Here is a 21264-nt window from a genome sequence, read left to right as displayed (position 1 = left end):
CACTGGGGATCATATTTCAACAAGAGACTCAGCAGGGCCAAACAAACCACAGCATTGATCTGGAAAAAGGAGTATCTCTGTCATTAGAAGTAAGTGGGGATTTTCCAGGTTGGAAAACAAAATCAAGCACTTTTTGTCACTCTCTGGCAGGGAAATTTTCAATCCACAGTGAATATAAACAAACAATAACCAGAATGTATTTATAATCCACGGCAGAAGGCATTTGTATGGAGTCCACTTGGAGGGGTCTGAAGGGCCTTCAAGCTCTCTAGTTCCTGCTCACGTCTACGTTTAAATGTTTTATCAGGATTTCATTCACAGGGGGATGTTTTGTAACCATTATTGGCAATACCTCTAAAATTACCTGGCTTAATTAATATTGTTGCCAATTTATTTTTACAGCTATCTAATTATGGGTAATATCATGAAGAATTTTTGTTAGATTCCACTATCACCTTTTTTGATGACATCAGCTGGCCCTCCTAAGATGTAAAAGGCATCAGAACTTTCCCCATTTTCTTTTTTCAAACCAGGGGCTTGTTCTGACACTAATAGCAGCCTCTGAATTTCTCAAGACCGGTGAGATCACAGGAGTGTTTCTATAGGCTGATCTTGTTTCTTTAGCACAGTGGTCAGCCCAAACACTGCCATTAGGATCTGAGTCTTTGTATTTGAATGACCTTTTACTGTTACTACAGCTAAGATAGCAAAACATCTAAAATGTCTTTGTTATCCAACTTTTACAGGCATTTGTCAGGGTTAGAAGCCTGTTCCTAAAGCATTCAAATTTTGTGGACTAGCCCCAATCACATTTATTTATACTATCAATATAAACATTTGTTCTTTTATTTTTTCCAACCTGCCCATGTGGGAGCAAATGTTTTAGTCGTCTGCGATGACCTAATTTCTGGGATTGGTCTATATTTTAAGGGTGAATTTAACTGTGGTAGCATTTTGAAATAGGAACAAGTAAAATTAGGACAAGGCTACTCAAAGGCATCTCTAACAAAATTACTAAAGGGTATTTTTTACATTGAGAGTTAATAATTTGGTGACAAAAAGGAATCTTTCTTCAAATTTAGCATAACTAAATCACTTTACATGTGTGAAAATAATTCAAAATCAAAGCTGTTGAAATTTTATTTAGAGCCTTAAAGGGATGTGATGAGGCCTGAGTCATGCAACAAGCACCTATAACCTCTGTTTCTCTGATTATAGACTATCCTTTTTCTTTACCTACACTGTTTTGTAAAATGTTACAAAAAACTCATGGGCAGCAGGGAAGACCCCTTTCCTCCTGTTGATCGTCATTATAATTTCCCTCTTTCTTCTCTTACACAAGGACCTCACAACTACTATACTGTCTAAATCACAATGTTAAATATAGTCTTTTCAATTGGAAAGAAAAAACATCAAGCTGTAACTAATCAAATTGCTGTAGCTCATAAGCCAGACTCATAGGGAAAATGCTGTGATTCCACTAAATGTGTTTTCTGCCTGTATAAAAGAGACCTTAACCTTTTCACTTCGGAACACTGACCCCTTTCCTTTGGAGGCTGTGTTTCCCGGATGGCTAAAACAGTCTTTTAAATGAGATTCTGATCCTTTACATTATTTCAGGTTGTCATGAAAAATCCAAATTCTAATTCCACTCCTTTGATACACAGTTTAGGTAAAAAACATTTAAAAAAGATTATACCTTTGTTTATACGTATTTATATAAACATATAAGATACCTGGGCATAGCAGCTCACGTTTGTAATCCCAGCACTTTGGGAGGCTGAGGCAGGAGGATTGCTTGTGCTCAGGAGTTTGAGACCAGAGGGGGCAACGAAGCAAGACCTCATCGCTATAAAAAACAAAAAATAAAAAATAAAAAAAATTAGCCGGATGTGGTGGTCCGTGTCTGTTGTCCCAGCTACCTGGGAGACTGAGGTGGGAGAGCTGCTTGGGCCTGGAAGTTCAGGGCTGCAGTGAGCCTATGATTGTGCCACTGCACTTCAGCCTGGGCGACAGAGCAAGACCCAGTCTCAAAATAAATAAAGACATCCACTATCATTTCATGTAAATATAATTATATACAACCTGTAATTTTAAATTCAACCTTGGCCTAGTACAAAGCGACTATCATGCCAACAAGTGTTCACTGTAAACAGACTGAGTTGTATCAGATCTTCAGATTTGGTGGGTATGTTGCCACTCAAATACCTACCCTTAGAGTAATTATTTGGAAAGCACAAGTAACAGAAGAGACCCTTGTTTGTATCTTCTCCCAAGTACACAGTGTTTCTCTCAAGCCTGCTGGCGAGGCTCATGGGGTGAAATTAGAACTTAAAAAAGGAGTTTGGTCGCGGGGGTCTCAGGCGATTGTTCTGATGAAGCAAGTTTAGAATCAATTCCTGAGATACTCTTTCTGAGGAAAAGTCTGCCAATACAGTTTTTTTCTTATCTTTTTTTTTGAGATGGAGTCTTGCTCTGTCTGTCTCCAGGCTGGAGTGCAGTGGTATGATCTTGGCTCACTGCAACCTCCACCTCCCAGGTTCAAGTAATTCTCCTGCCTCAGCCTCCTGAGTAGCTGGGATTACAGGTGCACAGCACCACCCCCAGCTAATTTTTGTATTTTTAGTAGAGACGGGATTTCACCATGTTGGCCAGGGTAGTCTAGAACACCTGACCTCAGTTGATCCGCCCACCTCGGCCTCCCAAGGTGCTGGGACTACAGGTGTGAGCCCCAGCGCCTGGCCCCGTTTTTCTTTGGTTTAAGTGAGGGTTTATATGAAGCTCACCTGTATGTAGAGCTTTACACCTCATTATCTGCTTTGGTGTAGAAAGAGAATCCCAAGACTTGAATTTGTCCTGATTGTGCAAGTGCACGTAGGAAACCCTGCTGCTAACATTGTACAAGGCCTGATGTCAGCCTACACACCATAGCTCTGGTTGCACAGGAAATCTGGTGTCCCCGAGGGACAAATCACAAGTTGTCAGAACAATGAGACTTGTTCTGTGAGCTTTGGTATAAAGCAGAGAAAAGGTCAGATGATTCACAATCACGCCAAATAACATTTTGACTAAATCACTCCCACCTTCATGGGGATAGTTTTGATTTCATGATGTAACTAGCCTCCAACAGAACATTTATGTTACCTAGCAAAGCCTGGCTTTAACACAGACTGGAAACAAGACAATGTGAAAATCAAGTTGGAACAGGCAAGATTAAACCAACCGATGCGTTGTGGCGTACCGAGACTCGCCTCGTGTCTGCGTGAACTTAACAGGGACCATGGAGGAGTTGAGTTGAAAGTCTTAAAATTGGAAAAGGGTCAACACACTTCTAGTTAAAAGAAAAAAATAAAATTTAGATGTGTAGCCTTTACTACTGCACCTCACAGGCTTGGCTAAGTCATTTCCAGTCTGCACCAAGGCTCCGTTTCCAGCAGCCCCAGCTGGTATTTCTACATGGCACCCTGTGTGACTGCCACCTGTGGCTCCATTCCTCAGTAGCACACAGGTTGCTTTCCATCCAGCCTGGCTTTGGGGTATAGCTGTATCAGCTGGTAAACTGCTAAAGCATTTCAATACCAGTGGGTAAATAGCTGTTTCTAGTACCCCCAGCCCCTGTGCCATAGCCCAAGGCACCCCCTTGTCTCCAAGCCACCGTTTAGAAATGAAAGGGCCAAAGGGGCACTGCATGCTGTGTTGCTGCTGGTAAGCTCCCACGGGTGGCCCCCAGGGCCCTCCCCCAGGCCGCCCCTGAGTCCCTGCTGTCTTCCCTCTGTGCCCCGCTTCTCTCCTTTTCTGTCTTCCTCTCACCGTACAACTTCCTCAGACTGAAGGCTGGTAAAGGTTGGCCAGTGTTAGAACATGCAGTGGTGAGCTGGACACAGACTGTTCCTGAGAATGGTGACTGACTGTGACCAGAAGGAAGGCAGCACAGTGGGTGCCATGTGAATCTGCGGTCAGCCTGACCTGGGGCCTCTGAGCCAGCACTGCCCAGCCAGGTTCCTCAAGTATAATGGAGTAACCCAACATATCCCAAAGTGTTAGCCAGGTACCTGACAGAGAGTCAGTATTCAATAAATGGTAGCAATGACTGCTTTTTATGAGGCCTTTTAGGATAGTGGCAGAGGGAAAACGCTTACTGGATGAATCCAAACAGGCTTTCAAGTTGTTTTCGATCAAGGACCCTCCATAATTGCCATGGGAACACACAGAACTCCATTAGACTGCAGGAAGTTCCAGCAATGAGAAGGCAAACCCCGTCTTAACCTGTCAGCTCCACAGAGTAAGGCAAGGATAAGGTGGTTTACTTTGGTGTGAGAAAATCCTAATAAATACACCTTGTGTGTAAAAAAACCACAAAACAAGGCTTTTGAAAAAAGCATCATTTATTTCAAAGTACAACACAAAGTTGTATTTTTAAGAAATACACATTCAATCTTGTATCTCAAGACTTGGCTATGTGCATTTCAGTTCATCTTTAAAATAAGTTCAGGTATACAAATGTTACATACCTCAAGTACAAACAGCACAGAAAATGCATATGGTCTCAACTGAATGTTTTTACATTCATTCACTGTTCTGAAGTTGACTTACATTTCTGTAATCTGCTTTTAAACCAAGACAGCCTTACTTTACTTTACTTTAAAAAAATACTCTATTTTCAGCACAAAGTCCTCATACAGTTTTAAAATTAGATCTTGGCGCATAATATTGAGAAATTATTAAAAACCAAACTTGGTAATTTAACAAAATTGTCACATGCCAGGATTTCTGAATCAACTCAAATTATTTCCTTAGCTGTAATGTCAAATCTGTGTTCATACAGATAAATAAAGCATGGGGAAGACAGGTGGTGAAAACGCAGTAACGGGAAAGGTTCTCAGATGTACAGGTCTTATTAGAGTTTGTGGCTGAGTCCAGACTTTTCTCTAAAAGCACAACAGCAAATCTCATGTTATCATAATTGCAAGAAAGATCTGAAAGAAGCGAGTGGTCTGAGCCTGCCCTGCTTGGGTCTGTTTTGCAAAGATGAGGAGGGTGGGGAGGGGAGCTGCAGTAAGAGCCTTAAAAAGATGTCTCAGAAACTGGCACATCATGATCTAGACGAGGGCCCACTATGTTTGTTTGTTTTTTGCTTTAGTTCTCGTGAGGAAAGTGCGAATTAGACCAAGGGTCCGAGCTTCTTCTTCCAATCGTGGGGCTCCATATCCGCCACGGGTTGTAGGTCTGTCCCAAGTCGTCAGCTGGACTGGAGGTGGAGGGAGCGTGAGGAGCAGGGGAGTTTTCTGTGCCCATGAGGCCGATGCTTGCCAGCGTGTTTGCTGGAGTGGTGAAGGGAAGGGCGCTGCTAAGGTTGCTGGACCAAATGGAGCTGCTGAATGGAGTGGTGGACCACAGGCCGCTGGTGTTACCGAGGACCGACTGCGACAAAACAGAAAGTGTCCAGCACTGAGCCCGGCAGGCAGAGGGTCAAGTGGGTAAAGGGTAAGGGGGTAAGGCTACAGAAAAGATGAGGCTGGGGCACGCGTTCCTCTTACTTTGTTTACTTTAGAACAAATGTTATATATATGTATTTGAGCAGATGGTTCTGATTTTTTTGAGACAGGGTCTTGCTCCATCACTCAGGCTGGAGTGCAGTGGTGTGATCATGCCTCACTGCAGCCTCAAACTCCTGGGCTCAAGTGATCTTCCCACCTCAGCCTCCCAAAGTGCTGGGATTACAGGCACTAGCCATCATGCCGGCTGGTTGTGATATTTTAAAAAAGACAGCTTGTGGACCAAATCCAGCTCTGCCTACTTTTGTAAAGAAAGTTGTATTGGAACACAGCTGCGCCCATCGGCCTGTGCACTGCAATGGCAGTGGTGAAGCATGGCCTTCAGAGCCTCAAATAGTTACTATCTGCCTCTTTATAGAAAGTTTGCTGACTCCCACTTTGGGAGGCCGAGGTGGGCGGATCACGAGGTCAGGAGATCGAGATCATCCTGGCTAACATGGTGAAACCCCGTCTCTACTAAAAATACAAAAAATTAGCCGGGTGTGGTGGTGGGCGCCTCTAGTCCCAGCAACTCAGGAGGCTGAGGCAGGAGAATGGCGTGAACCCAGGAGGCGGAGCTTGTAGTGAGCCAAGATTGCGCCACTGGACTCCAGCCTGGGCGACAAAGCAAGACTCTGTCTCAAAAAAAAAAAAAAAAAAAAAAAAAAAAAAAAGTTTGCTGACTTCTCTTTTAAAGAGTGGTTAAGGTGGTTTTAAAACAGAAGGCTGAATAATTACACATGAAGACAACCTTTGGAATCTGTAAAGTTGAAATATCTATTACAAAACCTTGCATGTTTAGTTTCTCTGAGAACAAAGAGGCAAACACAGTGGGGTCATATTTTTCTGTCATAATTTTGTGGAAGCCAAAACCACTAATTATTTTCCTTGGCAAGAATACTCTTTTCAGCATGGTCTTTGCAGAAGACTTTAGCCAAGAAGCAAACAAATGCACTCTTGAAAATCTAACCTAAGAGACAGGTGCTTCTCAGCAACAAAGTAAATGCAGTATCTAGCTTGCTCCTGGGTGCCCAGTGGCTGCATTGCACAGATGCCGAAGGCTTCCCTCAACCATCTGAACCTGCCATAGGCCTATGGTCACCCTTGTGGTCCATTTACAGGTTGGGAAGAGGCAGAAAATGCCCTTGATCTATTAGGAGGGACTCCAGAGACCAACCCCATAGCTGTTCAGTTGTTCTTCCTAAAACTTCCTGATTGTAATGGCTCTGAAGAACATCGATCAGTCATTTTGACAGAATATGAAGACAAAGCAATGGAGACAATAAAAGTACTAACCCACCCCTCTGATGCTGCTGTTTGTTGTTTATGTCAGTGCCATCCATGTCACAGCAATGGCAGATGGCGAGTGGGTGGGCCAGGTCCAGGCCCCAGCCCCAGCCCCAAGTACTCACTGTGGCTGTGTGGGTCGGGGAGCCAGAACTGGCTGGCCAGGAAGGACTGGGATCTGTCGCTGGCGAGTCCCAAAGGTATGAAGGGCCACTATTAAACTCGTTCCAGCTCCTCTGTGAGGCCTGATTGCACGATCGAGATAATCCGAGTTTGCTGAAAACTTCTGGAAATAAAGCAACAGTCATCAAGTCCATATTTGGTTTTGCCATGATCACTATAGCATATGGGGCTTCACTCAATGGCATACCTCCCACCACTGCTCCTGGAGCCACCACACCCACTTCACCAGCCCCACCACAGCCCAGAGGAAGTAGGGGCAGGAGTGTCCTCCAGAACTCAAACGCATAGTGCACGAGCTGATATGCCACCGATGACATCCAAATGCAAACATTCCCCACTCTCACATGATAGCTAATGCGAAGCTTCCATGGTGACCTCTAGTTCTGGACAGCAAGAAGAGGACCCCTGGCACACTCAGGGGTCCCATTTCAGACCAGAACCCTTCTGTGAAGCCCTTCAATACCTGCCATGGAACTCACACCAACTGGTGTGCGCACACCGTGTCGAGCCTGGTCCACTGCCCCTCTGGGCTGCTGGTGTGGATGAGGGAGGAAGAGGGGAGGGGACCCTTCCCAGGGAGCTTCCTGCGGGGCCTCTTCCACAGTGCTGCTGTGCTGTGTTCTCCAGCACACAAAACCACACCTCCTCTCCCTTCCTCTGTCCACAGGCTTATTAGTTACACATCTAGTGTTAAACACTCACCACCAGTTAGATTAAAAGAGTTTCCAAAGGCGGAGAACGAATTGAGGGGAGTGAAGTCAGGGCTGCTTGGGTTGCTGACGGGACTCCACAAACCCGAGCTAAATGTTACAAGAGGAAAACGCAACACACAAAAATGTATGGTGGTTAGTGCAAACGGATCCATAGTGCACAGCTTCACAAACAGGAGACACTGCTTCAACTGGGGGTACTCAAATATTAAAAACAAAGACAAAAGGAAGAGCTGAACAATGGCTGCTTACCACAAGGGTTGAGTCGGAGGGAGCCCCAGAGCTCCGGATGCCCTATCACTAGCTCACAGCCCGGTTCAAAGCAAGTGTTTTGCAGAGAAACAGACATTTTTTCCTTCTGTTTGCTTTTTGGTACTGGAAGATTTATTTAAAAACTATTTCAAATCTAGAACTCATTTCCTATTAGTGCAAAGTAGGTAAATTGGGGCTCTATTGTTGCTTATCTGGAAAAGTCAACCAAGGTGACTGCTGCAGGCCACCACACCCCCTGCATGATAAACAAGCCTGGCTCAAGAAAGAGGCGTGGCCAATGATTTACTATAAATTGGCTAGTATTTGCTCCAGATTTCCCCCCTCCCAAGTCACTTTTGCTCTTCTATTTTTAATGATCAGATCACATCTTACCACAGACCAGGAGATGGAGGAGAGTGAGAACAGGTGTAACATGCGTGTCTGCCCGGCTGAGACAGGCATGGGTGCCCCCTTTCTCTATCTGGACCCCCTGGGGAAGGCACCGCAGCCGGCTTTCTGCTTCCACCCAGCAGACATGATTTCTTAGAGGCACTTGACCACTTCTGACAAATGCCTCCTTGTAAATTAGGGGGAAAATGCCCTGAAACCCATTTATGGATAAAAGGTGCTAACCCGACTTGAGAAGCCTTCCGTCTTTCTAGCGGTTAGTGGTGGTCTACCGTACCTGTCTGAGCCATCGCTGTCAACAGGAGCGTGTGAAATGCCAAGGCTGCTGGAGAAACCTGTTTTGTTTGAAGAAACTTTAGCAAAGCCATTCCCACCTGTAACAATGGACACTCAATCAATGGAAGGCCCATTAGGACAGAGGTCATTCCACCAGGCCTGGCGCCTGGCGTGGCAGGTCTCTGAAGCAAAGGCACTGACCTGGGCTCTTGTCGTAGCCAGCCGTGACTGCAGCAAAAGTGGGGTTGCCGTTCTTGCCCGGGAGCGAGGCTGCCTTTGTCAACTTGTGTTTGCTTCCATTTGGCTGTTTTATTTTAGGGTCACTTGAAAAAGAAGCAAAGAGAGAACTCATTCCTCATCAGCAGTGCCCTGTCTCGGGGAGGTGTGGGGCTGGCAGGACTGAGCCCTGAGTGAGCTTCTCTGCAGTGGGGCAGCTCACAGAGCATCGCTCAGCCTCATGTCACATGCTCTGGGGCCTCAGACTGCTTAATCAGACAGAGATAGAGGGCTTTCTGGAGAAAGGTAAGAAAACAAAAGATCACTATGAAAGAGACCAGGGCAGGGATCACAATTTAGGGACTGGCAGAGGCTTCGATCACACTTTTGTGAAGAATGCTAGAGAGCCACTCGGCAGGAAATGCAGAGGGCAGCCACCGACACTGGAAAGGGCGGGGCCTCAGGGAGTCTTCCTTCCCTGCCAGGACACGGCGAGGTGCTCCTGTGGCAAGGCCCAGAAGCGGGGTGGCTCCCCCAGCCTCAGTGGTTACTGCCTCTTGGGCAACGGCGGGGAGGACCTGACCCCAGGCTGGCCGGTGACGCGATGCACAGAAACCCACGCCACGGCGAGGCACACGGTGAGAGTGCCATCCGTGACCGTCAGGCTTGCGGTACGCTGTGGCAGGCGGACATGAGTGAGGCTCCGTGCCTCGGAGAACAGCATGCTTCCTGCATCCTGTCTGTGTGGTCAGGAGGCTGCCCTCCCGGGTGCACACATCCCCTACTGCAGCACCTCACCCAGCACAACGGTCTTGGACCAGGTCCTGCCCTTCTAAGTCCTAAGCCAAATTGTCCAAAGGCCAAAATTAGTGTCACATAAACCCATACTCCCAACTCACAGGAATCCCCTTTAGGTCTTCATGTAAGGCTTAGTAAATGTTCATTGGCTCACTGAGAATATCACTCTAGTGAGTTAAATGGTGCATTTCTCGGTCCACAGGTGGTAAGAACGAATGGATTAGAATCGGAACCGGGTTACTGTTGGAGCTGGGCACAGCAGCAGGAAGCGGGGGTGGACCCCAGGTAAAAGGGCCCACACAAGCTGGCAGCCATCAGAAGTAACACCAGACAGTGGTCTGTGGCCGCTAAGTGTTTCCATTTAAAGGGTGTGACATCGGGTTTTAGGCACATTGCAAGCTGAGGACCGGAAAGGAAGCAGCAGGCCTACCTGCTGGAGCTGCTGTTGACGATGCTGCTGTAGCTGCCCCGGGCCACAAAGGGGCAGGGGGCAGCTGGGGGAGACGGGGAAGCAGGTGTCGGTGAGGTCTGGCGTTGTTTTAAGAAAATGTCTGCGTTGAGGGTTTGCAGAGAAAGTTTATAAAGACTATCAGTAGCTGGAAATTAAAAACAAAAGGGCTCGTCAGTGTGGTGTTTTGATTAGCGCTCTTCCAAATCACTTTGAATGTTCTCTAAGACTATGCATAACTCAAGGCCTTCTACAAAGAAAACAAACGAAAGCTCTTAGATGTGTTCTGTTTAACAGGTTTTAAAGAGAAAGCAGCCACATCTCTCTCCACTCAGGGATTTGAGGGGAGCGAGAGCGTGCCCGGTCCCTGCTGTGTTGTGTGGCGACAGTCAATGCCTTCAATTCTCCCACCTCAGGTAGGGGAGGAGGGTCTTCCACATCCTCCAGGGGTGGACAGCTGAGGTCGCTGCCTGGGGACCTGGAAAATCCTCGTACATGCAGGTTTACAGCTGTGGGAGGTGCAGTGTTCCGGGCTGAATCCCCAAGTTCAGTAAAGCCTCTCCATTGGCGTGACTGGGATGTGCAGCTCTGATCCCTATTAAGCTCCTAGTATATTCCTGTGCCCTTTAAAGTAATGTCTATACAGCTGTTTTAAAAATCTAAAACAGGCTGGGCACAGTGGCTCGGACCTGTAACCTCAGCACTTTGGGAGGCTGAGGTGGGAGGCTTGAGCCAGGAGTTTGAGGCTGCAGTGAGCTATAATCACACCACTGCACTCCAGCCTGACCCCATCTCTGAAATTAAAACAAAAAATTTCAGTCATAAAATAACATTCTCTACTCAGTAAACGGAAATATGTATACCTTTTATCAGAAAAATGTATCATTTTGCACATCTATTGTGTGCAACTTGGTGCTGCTGTAGCTACTGCAAGAGGAAGAAGGTGGGGGAGAGCTTGGACCTGTGAATTCCCATCACCACAGGGCACGATCCCCAGCCCAGGCCTGGCCAGCTCGCTACCTGGCTGGCCCCTCCTGCCTTGTGAGATTTCTGCGTACCCTGAGTACCCTCCGCTCCACTTCTCCCGTCCCCTGCTGCCTCTTGCTTCCCTGGTCACACCCTGTAGCACAAGCTGCTTCTCCCCTACCCCCAGGGCTCAGGGCTCAAGGTTTCCCATGTCTTGGCTAGGTCAAGCCTCCAGCATGGCCCTGCCGAGCAAAGCAGCCTTCCCTTGGAAGCCCGTGCTCTCTACTCCGCCATCCTCAGGGCTGCCTGCTACCTTCTCTCTCACCTTCCCCAGTGCTGCTGGTACTGGTGCCAGACTCACGGTCCTGTCTCCCACCCGCCCACTCTCAGCCCTTGATGACATGGGCCCCTCCTCGCTGGCTCTGTGGATCTGCTGACCTGATGCCCACACTCAGGACGTGTCTCACACCGCTCTCCCGTATGAGCCCTGCTCGAATCTCTGTCCCCGTCAAGCTCCTCTGAGGCCTCCCATCTGACACCATGTCTACACTGTCGGCTTGCTATTTGTACAACTGTCCTGACCCTTCCCTAGCCACTTCCTCTGGCCTCGCTCCGCCCCTGCAGTGACTCGTCCCCTCAGGCAGTGCCCACACTTGGAGCAGGCTGTGCTCCGTTTTGTGTGCGCTCGATCCTCCCAAGGTACCTGTCCTGGGGAAAGGTGCGGGCAGCTCCTGTGGGTGGAATGTGTTTCACAGGGCCCAGTACTGCAGATGCTCCCAAGACAGTGATGATGAAATCAAACAGGAAAAGCAAAGGGAAGTTAGCAAAAACCCCTACTGAACAGTGCTTGAGGTAGGAGTGAAGGGGAGACTGAACAGCACACGAGCTGCAATTAGAGAACGTTTTGATTCAAATATTATTAAAAATTTTCCTTTGTGGCTTCTGATTTGCTTTTCCTTTTAATAACCCTTTGTATTTTTTGCCTTTTTAAATCATGAAATTATTCAAGGAGCATTTTCTCTGCAACTCATGTGGTACAGATGGTATAGGGCACCATGCTAAGGGGTGCTACTTGGGATGGAGAGATCTTTACACAGAGGCTGCACAACTCCCCCAGCGGCTACTGCCACATGCTGGCTGCACAGTCTTGGGTGGGACCAACGCTTTCACCCCAAGGAACTGCACTAAGCTTGGCACTGCCAACAGCGCTCGCAGAACTTCAGGTCTAAGCAAGACGAAACACCAAGGGAGGCGAAGGGATAAAAGGGGATGAGAAAGCTGGGGCAGAGCAGGAAGGTAAAAGTGATGGAGAGCATGTGGGACCGACTCTTCTGGGTTTCCTCCACCCATATTCTCTATCGAGTGGAGCTCTGCTGGAACATTTTAGTAACGCTGGCAGTGAGGGCAGAGAGGTCACAGGGCTTGGAACCAGTGTAAGGGATTGCTTGGCTAGAAAAACACAAAAGGACTGCACAGACGTGGGCTGAGGAGACAAGCTCTGCATCTCTTCCCCCAGTGCACACCGTGGAGCTCTGCCCTGAGGCGCCATGCTCAGATGCACCAGCTGGCCTCTGTGGAAGAGCCAGGCAGGAAACTGAGGCATGTGGCACTGGGCCCTTCACAGCTCCTCCTCCAGAGGGCTGGCCTGCCATTTCCCACATTCCTGCCCCGAGGAGTGGCACCAAAATCTCCTGCCTGGGGTTGGGTCCTGTCATCCTTTCCCCTCCACACAGAGGGAGTGACGTCAACATGTGTCTCAGGTGCCACCAGGTGGGGATGCTGCCAGCCAGTTTGTGGCTGTGTCTGGCTGTCACCTGCTCTCCCAGCAGCATGGTTCTGCATGCTTGTGTCATTACGTCACCAACACGGCTCATGTCACCTCACTGGGCCTCAGAACACCCCTGTGAAACTGGCTCCAGGGGCTGTCTTCTGTTGCTGAAAGTGGCATCTGTTTAATGGGCAACTGCCTAAATCGTGGAGTGTTAAGCCAAGAGCCAATGGCCAGCAGAAACCTCAGGGGGCGCTAGGAAGCAGAAGCATCCCACCTGGACACACGGACCACCCACGGTCTTCTTCAAGATTTGCTGAGTGAAGGATTTAGGATTGTATCCCACCCCTGGCAAAAAGTAGTACTAAAAGGTGCCAGAAAGTCTCATGGCAAATAGGGCTACAGGATGTATCTCAGAGAGCATCTCTTTCCAGGATGTATCTACACATTCCGGCGAGAGCGTGGACGCCCTACCTGAGCCTCCAAGGCTCTCTGCCCTCATTCAGCCCAGTGAGCCTGCCCTTCGTCCAACTCCTTTCACCTTCAATGACCCGACTGTTGCTCAAACCTGACTGCATCTCTGGTCTTCCTGACTTGCCCTCTGGTACACTCCAACACAGTGGTGAGTGCGGACCAATCAGTCCTAAAGCCAGGACCTCTCTTGATCTCAAATCCCTGCTGTCAGCCGCTCCCTTTTCTGGTCTCTGTTGCCCCCTATTTCAGGTCAAGTGTCTGTAGGGTGAGGATTTCTATTTTGGTTGACTGTGCCTACTGTCTTGATTTACTGCAGGCCAAACTGGAGAAACAAGGTCAAGGTAGTGAGAAAAATAATGAAACCTTTGTGTAGGTTGCTTATGTAAAAAGACGTGGGTAAAGTTGAGAGGATGGAATTCTTACAAAAACAATTACACTATAAATGAGGAACTCATCAGGTAAAGGATAGCTGAGTCAATACTTTTATAAGGCAAACAATTCTTTAGAAGATTAACCACTCCAAACAGACCATTCCATTTTGCACATTGGGCAGTGGTGTGCTAGTATACCAGCTCCCTGAAAAAAAAAAAAGCCCTGATGTGAATTGTTGAATGAGTCCCCTGATGTAAATAATCTTACCAGGACTGATTTCAACCACGGCAGTTTAGCCACTGATTAGGCTAGTTAACAATGGGCTCTTAGCTGGCAAAGCACTGTCAATGGGTATTTTAAAGCAACATGCCCCTGAAGAGTTCCATGCCCAGAGTGGGGTGGATTGTGGGTAAGTGGAGCCCTGTGGTTTCTAAACTACTATACTTACAGCTGCCGGGTTTGTGAACTGGAACGGAATCCCACTCCGGTGGAGGAGAGTCTTTTTCACCCTCTGAGCTACTGGTGTTGCCTAATTCTTGACTATTCGGGAGGAATTTTGCTAGGGCAGGTGGTCTGTTATCCACTAACTTACTTGTACCTGCACAAAAATCAGAAAAGAACATGGTTAATGGAGAATAATTCCTTTCTTTCAGGTCTATTTCAATGAACCTTCTAATGAGGACAAGAACACAGCCTTAGCCTTGCATGACTAATAACTACTGACTGCTTACTGATAATGCACAACAATTGTTAATACAGTGCACTATGAGAAGATCCGTAAGACATGATCATAGAGAACAAGATGACAATACCTTTTGTTTTCTGGGCATTTCGTGATTTGGATCCACTTGTCATTGCAGTTGGAAGAGGAATCTTGCTTGGGAGATTTCTACGTTGCTTACTTTCCAAAGGGGGAGTATACGGTAGTTCTAATGAACTAAAAGACAATCAGGGATGGAAAATACAAATTTATTCCTCTGTTTTGGAGGACGGAAGTCATTAAGATTGTAATTCTTCTACAATACAACTGCATGCAGGAAGCTAATGTGGCTTCCTGGGGCGTTATCTATCCTTGGTCCTAACTCAGGACTGGCTGCATGCCCAACGCTGTAGCTAAGACTGCCCAGCAGACATTCAGCACTTGCAGACTGAACCTTTGCTATTTCAAGTGCTGACAATGAACTGAGGTCCATTATTTAATAATACGTAACGTGAGGGAGGATCTATCTCAGATAAGGCATAGAAAGAAAGCCCTTAGCTCCAACTTGCTGCTCAGGGCTGGAAGTGCGGTCATTCTGCCTGCGAGTGAGTCTCTCCCAGCATCTAGACCACCACCAGTGGGATTCCTGAACATGAAGATTTTGAAAGATCTCACATCTATAACATTAGAGACTCCACTATTCAAAACTGAACAAATTTTTCTCATAGAAATTATGAGGTGACCCAGAGCTAAGTTCCTGGTTACTACAGGGAGTGGGCTAGGATGAATTTTCTTCCTTATTCTTGAACTCAGGGTTAATCTTAAGCAAAAAAATTAAATATATTTTTTATTGATTTAGAGTGACGCTTTCTGAAAGATTTTGAGGTAAGGTTAAGATAATAAGCATGTATAAATATATCTTAAGTTTCCAAAGCTCAATAAGTGAGGTAGGAAAACCTGCTGGGAGACAGCAGCTGGAAAGAATGAATCTCTGAGAGAAATGAACTGGGTAGCTGGCCCACGGAAGACAGCATTGTGAGTAGAATACCTATATGGGCTACAAAGGCATTCTTTATGAAGCCACATCTCTAATGCCCACCAAGACCATGTCTGGGACTGGGAGGACCTCCGGAAGGAGCTCAGCTAATGTGGTCCAAGAAGGACCTTTTCCAGCAAAGGCTGAGATGCAGCTCAGAGAGCCCAGTGGCCCCTTTGGAGAAATCTTCCAAGAATCCTCAGGGATCTCTACAAAGCTCCTGGTGACAGCTGTGAGTTCAGGGCTGAGCTGATGGCTACCTTTTCATTCCAAATCTACAAAGTCTACACAGATGGTGTAAAATGGATGCATCGCCGGCATTTTCCACATTTCAGTGTGCTTTCTGCTCCCAACCCTCAAGCGTGTGATACTACTCAGGACTCCCGGCCCCATCCTCCAAGTTCTTCACGCACCATGTTGCCTTCTGTCCTCCCAGCCCACAGGATACAGTACATTTCAGCTAGGTTCTGGGTCAGAGGCAATCTGCTGTGCTCATTCACAGGAGATTTCAAAGGTGAGAAGAGTTCCAACTTTCCAGATCTAACGGCACCATAACACCCTCATTCCCCAACATCCTCAATGTAAAGTGTGAGCTCATAAATAAACAAATACATTTAAGAAGGCTATTTACAAACATTTTATAAGGGGGTAGAGTCAAAGGACATTTTCTTTTCATTCTTTTGTTTCGTTGTATTTCACAAGTTTTCCATAATAAGTAGGTATTATATCTGGAATTAGTAAGAGAGCAAACCAAAAAGCCAAAGGGTTTCCGTTAGCCCAAATAAGTAGAATTTTAGGTAGGATAACAAACTGAAGTGAAAAATCCACTGTTTATGGGCCAGATGATGAATGCTACATTATAAAATCTTTTGTATCTCTTCTACTTCTGACAGGGTTATTTAAAAAACCCATCTTCTAAAAAAACCCCAAAGGCTCCCAGAGTAGACACCAGCCCTCTGGTGGTGGAGGTGGTGTGGGTGTGATCTATTTTTAAGTGTGCGTGGGTAGCTATTTATACAAAACTAAATTCTGTGCCACTGTAAAAGTAATTGGTTTTTAAGAAGAAAGGTGCCAGACAACTCCTGTTATTTTTGCTGATTCATACTTTCCTAAATTAAGCCAGATGATCTCTATCAAGAATCCTTTTTTAAGGCTTCTGAATAAAATGGGTAACGGCCAACTTAATTGAAGCGATTCATTTTTTTGAGACAGAGTCTCACTCTGTCACCCAGGCTGGAGTGCAGTGGCACGATCTTGGCTCACTGTAACCTCTGCCTCCCAGGCTCAAGCAATTCTCCTGCCTCAGCCTCCTGAGTAGCTGGGATTACAGGTGTGTGCCACCCTGCTTGGTTAATTTTTGTATTTTTAACAGAGATGGGGTTTCACGATGTTGGCGAGGCTGGTCTCGAAGTCCTGACCTCCGGTGATCTGCCGTCCTTGGTCTCCCAAAGTGCTGGGATTACAGTGGGATTACAGGTGTGAGCCACCGTGCCCAGACTGAAGTGATTCTTTTTAAAAAGGAAAAACAGGTGGTTCAGATGCCAGGCTTTATTTATTTATTTACTGACAGGGTCTCAGTCTGTTGCTCAGGCTAGAGTGCAGTGGTGCAATCACGGCTCTCTGCAGTCTCTAACTCCTGGGCTCAACTCCTGAGTCTCTAACTCCTGGGCTCTCTGCAGTCTCTAACTCCTGCCTCAGCCTCCCTAGTAGTTGGGACTACAAGTGTGTGCCATCACACCTGGCTAATTTAAAAGAAAAACTTTTTGTAAGATAAGGTCTTGCTATATTTTCCAGGCTGATCTTGAACTCCTGGGCTCAAGCAATCCTCCTGCCTTGACCTCCCAAAGTGCTGGGATTATAGATGTGAGCTACCACACCTGGCTTATTTTTATAATATATTTTCCTCCATTTTTTAATAATAATGTTTTTCTTTTTCTTAATATTCTGAGATTTCGTATTCTTTTTATTTTTGCTTTTCACAACGTTACACCTGACTCAAGCCTGGCCTATTTTTATTCCTGTAATACACAGTACACATTTCTGTCTGGGGAGGAGAGAGGCAGAGCTGAGGACACAGCTAGGGACGTGACCAGCTGTGGAGCAGGGTTTTCTCAGTGCTGACAGGTCTGGGGCTGGCGTGTGCAGTGTGGTGTTCACGGCCCTTGGCCCTGAGTTGAGCGTGTTATTTAAGCAGATTTTTACAGATAATATTATTAATCTACTTCTTTTGCTTATTTTAGATTATTACATTTATGTAAACATATACTGTTGATAAACAAATAGAAAAACAAAAGGATCAGTGAATACTCAGGGTCCTAAACCAGGGATGCCCTGGGCCCTTCCTGGTTCTGCAGAAACCTTCAGTGCCTGAGATCTGATTCCCATTCCTTGGCATCTCTGCCATAGACTACAGTTTTCCGGAGGTCTGCAGGCCCATTTCTGTGTTGCCACAGCTGGAAAACACGGTTAGATCAGATTTCTGTTGCTGCAGCCCCACCCTCCTATTTCCTAGCAAGTGATTTTTTTGAGGTCAACTCTTGGGAGTGTGGATGGATGGGGCTGAGCCACTCCTCTGGCTTTATCACCTCTCATAAAGCTTCCGAAAGACAACAATGATATATGCCTTATTAATGACATATCTTATTAAAAGATGTGTACCTGTCCTTCAGATATGTGGGGTTATATATTAACACACTAAAAGGTGACAGGAATTTCAGGAATCACTAAAGCTAGGACTGGCTGTGATTCTGAGTGAGTGTTTGACATTTATTATCAGAATGCAGTGGAGTCACAGAATGGCTCTGTTCAGAAAGCCAACCTTCTCCAGTTATTAAAAAAACCAGTCTTTATTTGATTAAATGATTGATGAACTAATAAATTCTGACTCAATACTTTCATCCTCGAGTTCAGAAAAACAAGAGATCTAAAGAGATCAGATAAAGGAGGATAGAAGAAAGGTTGCATATAGATTTCTCCAGTTACAAAAGACAGTTTCAAGCACACGGCTTGATTTGTGTTCTGGTAATGATTTATCTTTTAACTACATATTGAGAGAGCACGGGTTATTGCTATAACTGCCCCTTGACTAGGTGGTTCAGGACTGACCACTCTAAGCTTTTTGGTTTACAAGAGAACTAAAAACCCTTGCAAAGGTAATGACACTCAAGCGACGTCTTTGACTAACTTTTCAAATGCAAATTTGCTGACGGTCAACTTGTAAAAAAAAATCAGAATGCAACGTAAATCAGTGGAACAGGGATGGGGGTTAGGATTAGTGTGTTCTATCTGCTTAACAATACTAAGCTCAGGCCTGAGGGCTAATCAACAGGGCCAATTTGGTGACAGTCACCTACTAAGATAATTCTTAGATGCACTGGTTTTAAAATTTATCATCATAGGAATTACTGCATGTCTGTTTACCTCACAAGATTTCTGCAAATGTAAAAATGAGGATTTTCATTATTTGGACTTATTAGCCTCATTTACTTTAAAATATCTGATCACTCACCTAAGCCTGAAAAAGGCCAAGAAGAAGAATCTCTAGCTAGTAGCCCAGTGTTATTCCTGTCCTGGGGTGCCAGGATATTGGTGTCTCAGGTGGATTTCTCTCAGGAGAGATCCAAGTATGTGAACCTCCTCTTCAGAAGAGGTGGTCTCCTTTTCTCTCTCCCCTTCAAATGATCAACCACCTGATACCACTCTGCTTGACGTTCCTTCTACCTGGGCCAGACTGCTCTCAACAAATTGTGGGACCTGGTCACTTGAACTAACAATTTCCACAAAAGAGTAAATTTTAGGTACAAATACGTCATTACTAAGCACCACCATATACTGTATTATTTCATAAATTCAGGGACAAGGTTAAATTTTACTGCAGTTATCACTAATTTCTTACTAGCTTTTGGGTTCTATATAACAGGACTGGCCCTGCCTGAAGTCATATAATCTAGGGACAGAGTCTAGGTTAGTGGTGTTTTTGCAAAACTCAAGTATGATTCCCAGGATCAGAGTAAGAATAGACCTTCCACAAATCTATGGCCCACACTTATGATGACAGACAAACCATGTCTTCCTTTTAAATTTACACCTAATTTATTCGACTTCCTCTGTCACTTTCCACTGATCACAACCCACAAGCGGGTAGACAGCAGCTCCCGTGCTGATGACAGTTCTATACAATGAACCAGGAAAGGTATTACTGACGCACCAACACTAAAATTATCAGGTAGATGCTGAGCCAAGGTTTAATGAAAATGTGAAGTAACTTCAGTTAATAACCCAACAGTTCAACTCACTCATCTCCCTGGGGAAACAGCCTGCACAAGCCCTCCCCGGGGGCCACTGAATCCCATTCCATGGGGAGGAACTGGAGTTATTTAATGGTAGAACTGTCTGACTGGTGACACCTGCTCTGAACCATTTTTAAGGTAAGAATAAACTTTTCCAAGTTTTACGGCACAGAACTCTAGATCCCAACTGGGTTAACAATTCAACAGACTCAGAGATCTTTTGGAGGAAAGTTATGCTTGTACCTGTGGTTCAATCGTCAAGGTCATCTTTGTGCAGAAGTAAAATGGATCTCAGCCTGGGACTGAATCACCAACAGAAATTTTCCTCCTAAATTTTTATAACAGATCGTGAGCTCTGCCCTCTGCACATCTGACTTGAGAAGCATATGGCTATTCCGAGTCAACAACAGTACATGTCAGGTGACAGAAAAATCCCAAGAGGAATGTGACGTAGCACCTGGATTTTGCTATCAACTCCCCTAAAAGCCAACCAGCCAGCCAAATGGCCAAATCAAAACAGCACCTGGTTTTCGCCAGCAACTTCTTTATAGACCTTATTACTCTGTACACTTATTTCTCTCACCTGGGTTTCACATCTGTTGGGATTTCTTTCTTAATATTTAAGAGTTTTTTGCTTTTTTGCTTCACTTGAGACATTTCACTTTCATGTTTTTCAGGCATGGCTTGTTTTCCCTTTTGCTTTTCTGTATCCTGTAAAAAATGGACACTTAATTGCTGAGAAGGATTAATAAAATGACTGAAATTAGTTCCATTTTAAGATACAGACACAAAATCAAAGATGTAAAAATATACACATCATATACGTAAAAACAAACTCATTTCTTCAAATCTATCTTCACTGCGGTTCTGTCAATTTTTTGGCCTTCTTTAATTTGTCTCAGCTGTGTGTGGTGGCGCATGCCTGTAATCCCAGCACTCTGGGAAGCCGAGGCAGGTGGATTGCCTGAGCTCAGAAGTTCAAGACTAGTCTGGGCAACATGGTAAAACCCTGTCTCTACTAAAAATACAAAAAACTAGCTGGGCGTGGTGGCGCATGCCTGTAATCCCAGCTACTCGGGAGGCGGAGGCATGAGAATCGCTTGAACTGGGGAGGCAGGGGTTGCAGTGAGCTGAGATCATGCCACTAAACTCCAGCCTGGGCAACAGAGCGAGACGCCATCTCAAAAAATAAAGTAAAATTTGTCTCGACTATGTTTTGGTGAGTTGGAGTTATAAAGAACGTCATTTTAATTTATACTCATATCCTGACTGGAGGTGGTGGTGGCAGTGGCAGTAGCAAATTGGTAGCTTCTTTTCAAGCAGTGGGGAGTAAAACACTGTATTTCCTTAAAAGAAAAGTTCAGTAGAGACTGCAGTATAAAGTCAAGCACTCCAGCCATGCACCCCATCCTGAGCACAACTCTCAGGACAAGAGAGCAGTGCGGCAGCACAAAGGGGCCATGCTCGCCTGCCTGCGATTGCGGCAGGGTGCCGGCTGGTTTAATGCTAAGCTAACAGCTGCTCCATCAATGGGAGGGGCTATTTGT

At 45.9% G+C, this 21264-nt stretch overlaps 1 protein-coding gene across 4 annotated transcripts in view; it reads right to left on the bottom strand.

Moving 5' to 3' along the window:
- Nucleotides 1-4367: 4367 nt before the first annotated feature.
- The window catches only part of TMEM131 (transmembrane protein 131), a 243309-nt gene continuing 226412 nt past the window's right edge, over nt 4368-21264 (bottom strand). For 3 of the 4 annotated variants that reach the window (XM_034953707.3, XM_034953709.4, XM_055107628.1), the window contains 9 exons: nt 20301-20428; nt 14505-14629; nt 14141-14290; nt 10095-10260; nt 8852-8973; nt 8652-8748; nt 7707-7804; nt 6947-7107; nt 4368-5421 (listed from right to left, as the gene is read on the bottom strand). In XM_034953707.3, coding sequence (XP_034809598.1) covers nt 5137-5421; nt 6947-7107; nt 7707-7804; nt 8652-8748; nt 8852-8973; nt 10095-10260; nt 14141-14290; nt 14505-14629; nt 20301-20428 — 1332 coding nt within the window. In that variant the 3' untranslated portion in view covers nt 4368-5136. The remainder of the gene's footprint in view (nt 5422-6946; nt 7108-7706; nt 7805-8651; nt 8749-8851; nt 8974-10094; nt 10261-14140; nt 14291-14504; nt 14630-20300; nt 20429-21264) is intronic. The other variant, XM_034953708.3, reaches the window with a different exon arrangement.

The sequence above is a fragment of the Pan paniscus genome, chromosome 12 (genome assembly GCF_029289425.2).
Source record: "Pan paniscus chromosome 12, NHGRI_mPanPan1-v2.0_pri, whole genome shotgun sequence".
NCBI classification, from domain to species: domain Eukaryota; kingdom Metazoa; phylum Chordata; class Mammalia; order Primates; family Hominidae; genus Pan; species Pan paniscus.
This window is presented reverse-complemented; position numbering and strand designations above follow the sequence as displayed.